Source organism: Anneissia japonica, unplaced genomic scaffold, assembly GCF_011630105.1.
Source record: "Anneissia japonica isolate Jap-2015-1 unplaced genomic scaffold, ASM1163010v1 scaffold287672_len23063_cov216, whole genome shotgun sequence".
Taxonomy (NCBI): domain Eukaryota; kingdom Metazoa; phylum Echinodermata; class Crinoidea; order Comatulida; family Comatulidae; genus Anneissia; species Anneissia japonica.
This window is the reverse complement of record NW_022729400.1, coordinates 9,584-20,735: the sequence shown is the minus strand read 5'-3', so window position 1 is coordinate 20,735 and position 11,152 is coordinate 9,584. Positions and strand designations below refer to the sequence as shown.

The window sequence follows — 11,152 nt, the reverse complement described above, 5'->3', positions numbered from 1 at the left end:
AGACTTAACTACTAGTGACGGTTTGTAAAATACGTACTCAGATTGATAAAACATCTTTGTCTAAATGATAGATCCATGGGATTTTTAAATATGATTTTGTTTCAACTGAAAATTAAAACAGGAATTCTACGCTTCATTCCGCCTCAATTTCCCCTTTTTCTCCAACATTTTGTTTCAAGTTGTATTTGTAGTGATATTAACACCACCTGTATGCGATCGCACTGCTGTGTAAAAATTTTATGCCAATGGCACAATGCGGCTTAGGATGGTTGGCATTTTCTGCTTAAATACTGCAAAATGACACGTTCAAAACACAACAAACGAAACTTCAGCACACATTAATAGCAGCTAAAATTCACCAATGAAACCAAAGTGCTGTTCGGTACGGAAAGCAGCTTAGTAAGCACTGCCGCTGACTGGGCAAAGTTTCATGATGGCTCTGACATGTCCATTGGTCTAGTAATATAATGTTAACTCTTTCTATTTATTCAAAAAGTAACTTAAGAAACACACGTTGGATAATACATAAAATATAATGATGCATCAAAGTTTATTGTTAATTTCATGTCTGTTTTATTTTCAAGTTGTACTACCGTACAGTACGGTATACTGGTTGCGATGGAAACCTGTGTATGTATGCAGAAAATTTAACAGACCAGGAACAAAAATGTATTATCATACTTACTTCTGCCTGAATATCTTTGTTTGCTCCTGATTGAATGAGAAGCCTACTAATATCAGTATGACCATTAGAAGCACTTGTATGCAAAGCCGTATACCCATTCTACATATTATAGAAAAATGGATAAAAATGTTTAATAAGTGAGCACTTTTCATTTGTAGTAACATATTACTCTTATTGTATCTGGTACAGATTGGGTACATCATTTAATTTCTAATTATCATGCATTCCAAATACCAATTTTTTATCATAGGGAAGCATCCTTAGAACTGTGTATAAATGACATAAACTAAGAGAGATGATCTTCTATCTTCTCTTCATCCTATTACAAATTTTATGGTAACTGGTACAAGTGAGGTAGATATACAGTACATAATAATAAAAAGTACAGTATGTCAACATGTAAAGTTTATTAGAATGGAGAAATTTCCAAAATGATATGACTTCATCAAATAGCACAAAGATATATCACATTTACTTCATCAAATTTAATAGACCAGAGAAAAAAAATGTAATAGTATTGTACTTACCTTCTTTTGGATATCCTTGTTGGCTCCTGATTGAATAAGGAGTCCACAAGCATCTGTATGACCATTTTGAACACTTACGTACAATGCCGTTGCCCCATCCTACATGTTATAAAAATATAGATGAAAAAATGTTTGTGAGCACTTTTCCTTTGTAATCACATATCACTCTTATGGTATCTGGTATCCAAAGACCAATTGTCCAATTGCAACAATATAAAAACTAGATTTGAACTTGTCACTGAGGACGAGTTAGGTGATCCACCGCACTTTGACCCACGAGAAAGTGTGTGCATGGCGGATTGAACAATAATTAAATGCTGATAATGGCAAAATACGCTAATTTAGTTTGTTAAAAAAGAATTTTGTGTATTTAAAAATATTTACTCATGCGTACGCGCACGTCATGACGCACGTGCGCATCTTAATGTCACTGTTGTCTTTTGATATGAGATATATATGTATCAACTTTCATTGAGAAACGCCTGTTGGTGAAGGAGTAATGATCATTCATAATATTTATCATATAAAAATGCAGTTTTTTTTTACATAAGGATGGCAATATGGTGACGTCACAATGTCCGATCAGCTATTATGATATATAAAATCATATCTACAACTCATGTGCTTTTGGAATATGTAATAAAAATTGGTGGTCACCTTTCATTCTAAGGAGCTATATTTGATTATAAATAGGCATAATTATTAGCATATGTAATATTACGTTAAGATGCGCAAACAAAATAGTAAGATATCTAACATTCAAACTTGATCTGAAGTATAAGCCCATTTAATATTATTCAAAAATGACAAATGGTTAAGATAATATGACGTCATCAACGTTTTGAGAAAAGAAATATAATTTTTTTCTTGTTTTTTAATTCAGATGGCAATATGATGACGTCACAATGTCCGATCAGCTATTATGATATATAAAATCATATCTACAGCTCATGTGCTTTCAGAATATGTAATAAAAATTGGGGGTTACCTTTCATCCTAAGGAGCTATAACTGATTAAAAAAAGACCTGATATAAAGCATATTTTAATTTTGACGCACGAGAACGCTCGCGTTATTACCCGCGCACAAAAATATAATGTACATAACATTTAACCATGACCTGAAGTTTATGCCCACTAAATATGATTTAGAAATCACGAATGATTAAGGTGATTATGGGGTCATCAAAGGTTCGACAAAAGAAAGATGAGGGGGGTAAGCAAACCCTATATTTTGACCATGATGGCGTCATCAAAATGTGCAAATTTGTACGTATATGAAAGAGAATTGACATAGCAATAACATACTCAAAGTTGGAAGAAAATCGACCAAGAATAAGCGAGATACGCTCAAATGCGCATTTTTTTTAAATGACGACATCGATAATATTCAGTTTGTTGAATTCAGATGGCAATAGGATGACGTCATAATGTCCGATCAGCCATTATTTCATAAAATTTAATAGACCATGAACAACAATGTAACATTACACTTCCGTCTAAAGTAAGTATTGACTTTTGACACAATTTACCTGATGATATCAATGAGGATTATAAACCATGTAATTCGTTAGGGTTGATTTTTCATAGCACTAAATGCAGATTTCTTTTTTCATTTTCTAATGAGCATTACAAGTTCCCATTTTGAGTTGAGCAACCAAAATGTTGATTGACGTATGTATACACACATCTGTAATGTTTCCTTGAAACCAACCCTCAAGCATGAACAAAAAAATGCCTGCCTCCGTGAATCTGTATTTAGGTATATGGGAGCCACTATTAATTGAGCGATGCTCTAGTTCTCTTTATGCTAACCACGAAGATGTATAGTACTGTAAGTGTAACTGATTGGCTTACAGTAAACCTTCAAACTAGCGGAATATAACCACATTTAAACTCCATCTAACTTGACGAAAACAATAAGATAATTAATTAGGCTATTTTTTAAAATAAAGTTCTCTGAAGGTTAACTACAGAATTTACAGTACATTGTAATGAATTTGTTATAGGTTGTAAAAACTGTATTGAGAAAAAAAAAATCTTGACATTAGGAATTAATCATTTGTGATACAAAATGATAGGCTATGCCAAGTGTTATTGAACAGTGGCCGATTTAAGAGGGAACCCAATCAGCACAGGCCCCCAACCACCTAATTTAAAAAAAATTATTTTTAAAAATGGAGAAAACAGACAAAATTATATTAACTGTTCAATTTTAAATGGAGATATAAGGAAAATAAGGAAATTTTTCCCGCCAAAACTTTCCCTCTACACTGGAACTATGCCATTGTTTTTGGCTTTCCTTCCCCCAGCTAGAACAATGCCACTGTCTTGGCTTTCTAGCCACGCCCCGCCCTTCTATTCAGACCATGAATTTTAGCTTTTGTATAGCTTTTCACTGGTAGGCTCAGCCTTTGTTTAGTTTTCAACCAATCAGCAGCAAGTCTCATCACTCAAACATATAAGTATTTCCCTGTTTGAGATCTCTGCAGATATTATTCTCCTGAAGACGGTTGAAGCAAGTCAACCGAAACGTCGAGATATTCTCAACCAACAAGAACAGTTCTTTTCAGAACTATCTATGTGGTGTACCGCAAGCATTAATTATATATTATACTTCGCCATGCAAACCTTCAAACGATATAAGGAAAATTATATATTTAAATTTCTGAGAGTGTAATTTCCCGCCATCTAGAGGTGCCATAATCGCAAAATTTTCTTACCTCAGACCCAACCATGGTGGGGCTGAGGTGGCATAGATCTTCCATCTGCTAAAGTACCCAGTGGCAAATTCAAAGGGGACCAAGCTGGGCTCCCCCCACCCTCTAAATTGTAAAAAAAAATGGAGATATAAAGATAATTATATTAAAATTTTATGTCTTGAAGTGCAATTTCCGGCCATCTAGAGGTGCCATAATCACAATTTTTTTTGCCTCAGCCCAATCCATGGTGGGGCTGAGGTAGTACAAATCTTCTAACTGTAAAAATGCCCTCCCTGGGCCCTTCTATTTTGAATTCCTGGATCTGCCACTGGAAATTACAACAAATATGTAGTCATATTACAGCATGTAGTAGCTTGATGCCTATAAAATAACTTATAAAATTTACCAAACTTCGTAAAATATCCGTAGCTTCCCGCCCCCACTAAAAGTGTCCTGCCCATAGAGGTACTATTTCCTTAAATATTCGCACCTCAGCCCCAACCATGGTTTGTCTGTGATGGATGTAGACTCACAAAATGTCTCCCTACTCGCACCTTTCAAATCAGATCTGCGCCCTTTCCTGGGTATGACATTAACTTCCATCAAGTCGCCACCTGACCCCAGCAGTAGGAAGGGGAATATCCCTACCTTTGCTCATTACTACGTACGTAAATCGTGCAATGTCGTTGACCCATACTATATATTATAGAAATATAAATAAAAATGTTTAATTTAAGCGAGCACTTTTGCTAGTAAGTGCTCTACCTCATATTTACAATATTTAAACTTGGCTTGTTTAATTTCCCATTTGACGATATTTCTATATTTCCGGTACATACACAACGACTGACCGTATTTGTGATATGCTAATTGTCTTTCCTTAATTTTCCTTTTTATATTTGGTGTAATCCAGGGCCAGTCGGTTGAGTAACTGTATACGTTTATATGCATTAATTAGTTCCGATTCAAAAGTATTCAACTTTGAATTTACATCATTCACATTAATAACGTCATACCACTATTTAATTGTAACCCACCTGCCAAAGGCGTTTACATTTGATTCGCCTAATGGCCTAAATGACTTAGTTACTATATGCTTCCCTTTTTCTTAACTAACCTGGCTTTGGTTTCCAACATATTGCTACATGCAATTACCGTACTTGTTTTTATTTATAATAAACCATTTTTTATTGATGTACTTATGTATGCTAGCTTTCGTCTTGTTTTCAATAAGACTTCGTCAGGCTGAATGAGCTGGACGTTTTGTTGCTAGTGAAACGTCACAGGTTTGACGCCTCCTATCTTCTGTTCTGGTCCTGTTGGATCCGGGGGCCCCGGCCTCTCAGGTTGTAGAATTTGGTCATAGATGTGAGAGAGTCTGTATACCCGTCGTCCCTGTTCATAGTGGTTTGGTGTTTTCTTATGGCAATTGCTTCGCTGATGATTCTCTTGTCCCATGAACATTCTCTTTTTATGATTTTGGCATTATCCCAATCTGGTGTGTGATTGAACTGAACCATGTGATCTGTAACTGCTGATTTATGAAGTGATTCGAAGTTGGATGAAGGAAGTGCTTGCTGATCTTGTATGTATGCCTTTGGTATTGTTAGTGACATCTTTTTTGTGTTCTTCCAGCCTTTTCTTGAAAGCTCTGCCGGTTTCGCCTATGTAGACGTAGTCACAGTTTAGACATCCGATCTGATAAATTATTCCACATGTGTCTTCTTTCTTTGTCTTATCTTTTGGATGGACTAGGATTTCTCTGAGCTTGTTAACTGGTTTAAGATAAGATAAGATAAGATAACTTTATTGTTCCACAAGGGAAATTCTTCTGCTCGTTTGTAGTACGAGCCAATTTTATGTGTATGAAGTGATGCTTGCTTTTTCCGATATTCCTTGTATGTAAGGGAGTTCAATGTTGCCCTTATTTCTACTAGTTTGGTTTGTTTGGTTATCTCCTTTTGCAGTTTCCTTTTTTGTTGTTGTTGTTTTATTCTAGTTATAGTCCAGTCCGGGTATCCACAGTTATTTAGTGCTGTTTTGATGTTTTGTAGTTCTTTTCTCTGATTTCTGGTGTTCGATACGATAGTGTAACATCTATGGATAAGGGTGCGGGGAACACTCGATTTATGTTGAAGTGGGTGGTGTGATGTAAAATGCAGATATTGATTGTTATGGGTAGCCTTTCTGTGGACTGTAGTAGTGAGGCGACCATCGACTTCTCTTGTGATAAGTGTGTCTAGGAACGGAATGGAATTGTTGCTCAGATGTTCACATGTAAATTTTATATTGTTTGTGGGGTCAATATGGTTTAGGTATGTATTAAGTTCAGTAGATTTTCCCTCTGGAATGATCGCTAGTATGTCATCTACGTATCTCTTCCAGAGTATTGGTTTTATGTCTGGTCCAGCTTTGACAATACCAAAACATTGGCTATATATGTCATTTCTGAAAGAGAAATATGTAGTGGAGAGCACGAATGTTAGTAACTCCAATATATCATCTACTGTAAGATACGTCCTGGAATTCAGATCTTTGTCAGTGAGCAACCGTTGTTTTATTATTTCCAGTGATTTATCTACTGGAGTTTTAGTGAATAGGGAAACGAAGTCAAAGGAGACGATTGTCTCTTGGGATGAGACAACTATATTCTTTAGTGTGTCTGCAATATCCTTTGCGTTGTGTACATGATGGATCGTGTTGCCAAGCATAGGAGAGAGTATGTCGGCTAGACTACGAGAGACATTGTAAGTGATAGATCCTGTATAATCAACAATGGGGCGGAGAGGAGTGTTGTCTTTATGGATCTTGGGCGAGCCATAAATTTGTGGAATGTTTTCCCGACGTTGTGTTGACTGGGTGTTATTTTCTTTTCTCATAAGTCTGTTAAGTATGACTGTGAGTTTTCTTTTGTAACCTGCTGTGGGATCTTTTTTTATTTTCTTGTATGTGGATTCATCGGAGAGCATGTCAATCATTTTCCTTTCATAGTCAGTTGAATTTAGTATAACAGTGGTGTTGCCCTTATCTGCTGGAAGAATGGTGAGTGATTTGTCGTTTTTGATTGTGTTGAGTGCTTTAACTTCTTGGTTAAGATAGGAGGCGTCACACCCGTGACGTTTCACTAGCAACAAAACGTCCAGCTCATTCAGCCTGAAGAAGTCTTGTTGAAAACAAGACGAAAGCCAGCGTACGTAAGTACATCAATAAAAAATGGTTTATTATAAATAAAAACAAGTATTGGAATATTAATCACAAAACCAGATGAAACTATTTGATCATATTGCTACATGATCGCTTAATCCAAACAGAGCATGCACTGATGGCTCTTCAAAATAATTAGCTAGATTTGTGACAAATCCAAGATATTTGCACTTCTTGTGGGTTTTTGTACAATCATTTTAACCCTGTAGCTGAACATAAATATCCTATCTTATGTCTGACTTCATTAAAATCTCTGCTGATAATAACACCAGCTCTTGGTGATCTAGATCTAATAATATCAACTGATTCGTTTTATATCGCTGGTTTAATGTCACTGGTGTCATTGTTGCTCCGAGTAGTGTGCACCTTTTCCTTGTCGTGGTGATGCTGATACTCTACTGCAGCGACCGATCGAGTGCTCTGTATAACATTACAATGTGATCTAAAACGATTTCAGATTTCAGTTCCGTATCACTTGTGACCGCCTTATCAGCAGATTCACTTTTTGAGTCTGAACTCGTCATCACATTAACTATCGCTTACGATCGATTCTCTTTCTTCCTGCACGGTTGGAGAGTCTGATTGCTTTTAACCAGCGAGTTTGTACATCCAGCTACCATTGAGTTTTGGCATTGCTGGGTATGATACCCTGAACCATGGGTGACATTCCTTCAATTCGTGTCATTGGTTAAAAATCCTCACTCAATGCTATTTTAAAAAATCGGCTTAGGTAATTTTTTTTTGGTTTTGTTTGATTTTTTTTACTGTTTGTACATGGTATGTTTTAATGTATTCCATTTGTTAGTGTTGTTCTAAGTTCAAGCGAATAAGCAGATGCTAGGTCTGCTTCAGGGTGGTGAAAGAAACATTTTCAATTGTTTTTAAAATAAATTAATTTTAATTATCAAAAATATTAACATTAATAACAGTGAATATGAGGAAATCATGTGTATAGTTTTCAACCAAATTATAAATGTCAACTAATTAATAAAATACACAAGTATAATTTTTTAACACTTTATATTTAGAAATAAAAAAAACGTCTTTATTCTGTAAAAGCTTGAATAATATTTGGAGGATTCAGTGCGGTGCTTATTCAAGAGCGGCGCGCACAAAAAGAAATACTGGTGTGGTGATTTTCATGCCCGTTCCATGTTACATATCTCACATTCCCGTAGTACAGTAGGCCTATCATAAGTCTGATGTCATAGTAAATAAACACTTTAATACCAAAAAAAAAAGAGAAATACTTGTGTATTCATTGTGTTATTTATTCATCTTAACACTGTATACATTGTATTTAAACCCAAATTGTTTAATTACACACAAGGTAATAATATACTCTTAAGAGCCACGACACGGCGCTTTTTCAAGTATTTAGGGTAATTAAAAACTACATAATCTGAATCCACGATTTTGTAACAAGATAGCAATAAAGGCTTTTATTTTAATTATAAATCGTTTATTACAGAAAATGTACTTTTTATAACTTTTTATCACTTACAAATTGACATCTTATTGATCATTTCAAACATTTTTTGCCTGCAGTCTGGGTGTTTAATTTTGTGAATAAAATTTTCCCAAATAGTTGTCTGTACCGAACACGATGGATCAATCAGCATACATTCTGCAATATTTTTAGCCCATTACTTGTGTTGAACTTTTTGGTTCCAGAAAGCTGTATAACCTTAGCTTTTATCGTTACAAGTTGAGTGTTGCTTACACTTAAAAGCAAAGAAATGTTTTGGGTTGATAAATTCATAAATTATCTCTTCCAACTGCTTTATTTTAACTTTTGAGTTTATAAGAATATTGGTACTGAAATTGCTCAGCTTCACTGGACTTTGGTTTTCAATAATTGTTTGTAATTGCATTTTGAAGTACTGATTTGTGTTTGTTTTTTTAACTGGAGATACATTATGAGTGTAGGCTTCCCATGTCTTTTTTTTTGCATATTTTTCAGTTCATTAACAAGAAATGATAAAGTATAAAATGCAAAATTAATTATTGATGGTGAAAAATTAGTGAACTATGAAAATGACTATGGATTTTTTTAATGAAGTTTTACATACCTTAAGGGCACCCTTGCAGTATTATTGGTTTACAATTTTGCTGCCTGTTTCATAATGAAAATTAATTTTATATATATATATATATATATAAATCAGTAGGTAGACGCAGACAAAATAAACTGCTACGATACTATGACTTGTAGGAGACATAGAAATATTTATTAGCGAAATTTTCGGCAACTCCTCTTCCCCGACAACCCCAAACCAGGCACCTTCTACACTATCCCCAAGCTCCATAAACTCCCCAACCTCATTGACAAAGCCCTATCGTCCATTGAACCCCAGCATATCCCTTCTGCTGATCAGACTGATGTATTTTCATTAGCCAAGTCCCTTCACATACTCCCCCCTGGACGCCCCATAGTGTCTTGCTCCGGTACTCTCACCGAATATCTTTCGGGATACATCGACAGCTGTCTCTTATACACATCTAGATGTGTATAAACTAAAGATATTATCTCTATTATGCAATTCATTTTAACCCATAATCATTTTCAATTTAATGATAAACACTATAGGCAGATAAAAGGAACAGCTATGGGCACAAAAATGGCGCCCACCTATGCCAACATCTACATGTCCAATTTTGAAGACAAATTCATCCACCAATACCACCTTAAGCCTCTGCTCTATGCACGTTATATTGATGACATCTTCTTCATTTGGCCCCATGGTGAGGAAAACCTCAAGTTATTCCTATCCCATGTCAACCACTCAGATAGCAATATTACATTCACCAATAGCCACTCATACAAGGAGATTCCTTTTCTAGACGTGCTGGTCGGCATCGAAGACCGCCAAATAACCACCTCACTATACATTAAACCCACCGACAATCACACCTATTTAAACTACAATAGCGCTCATCCTAAAAGTCTAAAAAATTCTATAGCTTACAGTCAGGCACTTAGGATCAAACATATATGCTCCACCACAAATGAACAAGAGAAACACATTGGTATCCTCGTCAACAAACTCACTAGGAGTAATTATCCCATCCGAGTTATTAAACGCAACATAGACAAGATTTCCAACAAATCTCGTGACCAATTGCTCCTTTACACACCCAAAACACAATCCCAACGCATCCCTATGGTATTTGACTACAACACACAAATCAACAATCTTTCCCGCTGCATCAAACGTGACTTTTCTTTCATTCAAGACAATCTCTTCTCTGTGGAAGCATTCAGAGATCCCCCTGTCTTGGCTAGAAGACAGCCCCCCAACCTTAAATCTCCTCTTACTTCTTCTCAGCTTCGTCCCACCCATCCTCAACTCGGTAATCGTCCTTGTGGCAATGCCCGTTGTGCTATATGTGACATTCTTCTCACTGATCGTCTTATCCAAATTCCGAACACTAGTATCACTATCCAACCCCCTCCTCTCACATGCAACAGCCATAACCTCATCTATTTCATAAGGTGTACGGTTTGTGATGGGGTATGTTATGTCGGGGAGACAGGTTGCTCCTTTAGAAGCAGGTGTAATAATCATAAATCATCGATTAAAAACAAATATAATTTACCGATTGCTAAACATTTCAATCAAAAGCGCCATGATATTAAACGTATGAAATTCATTTTAGTTGCTAGCGGGTTTAAAACCCTCAGTGAAAGGCGTTGTGCTGAGCTGAGATGGATACTTAAACTTAAAACACATAAGTCAGGTGCCAATAAAGACCTTGGATTCATATCTGACTTCACTTTCGCTAATAAATAAATATATATTTTGGTCCACCCGTCATATTTTCATCCATCTAGACTATTCATTATCTCTTCTATTTCACATTTTTTTTTTTTTATATTCACTTTATTTATTCGTTTTATCTTCCCATATTCATCATTTATATTTTTATATCATATATTATATATTTCTTCATTCCTTTTTTGATAGTTATGTGTCCACATGACATTTTATTTGACAGTATTATATTATTATCATCATCATATTTTTGTTGTTTA

The 11,152-nt window shown here is 35.4% G+C and overlaps 2 protein-coding genes across 2 annotated transcripts; both read right to left on the bottom strand.

The window, feature by feature from the left end:
• Window positions 1-685: 685 nt before the first annotated feature.
• On the bottom strand, window positions 686-5,376 carry LOC117114687 (ankyrin repeat domain-containing protein 39-like; the record flags this gene model as incomplete). Its single annotated transcript, XM_033258375.1, has 3 exons — window positions 5,197-5,376; window positions 1,213-1,311; window positions 686-784 (listed from the first exon to the last, which is right to left on the bottom strand). Coding segments are annotated over exons 1-3 (378 nt in total), but the record flags the coding sequence as incomplete, so codon positions are not given.
• A 287-nt stretch (window positions 5,377-5,663) lies between these two features.
• On the bottom strand, window positions 5,664-9,860 carry LOC117114686. The gene is made up of 2 exons (XM_033258374.1): window positions 9,749-9,860; window positions 5,664-7,075 (listed from the first exon to the last, which is right to left on the bottom strand). Exons 1-2 carry the CDS (start codon window positions 9,858-9,860, stop codon window positions 5,664-5,666), a joined length of 1,524 nt encoding a protein of 507 aa, XP_033114265.1.
• Between the last annotated feature and the right edge of the window lie 1,292 nt (window positions 9,861-11,152).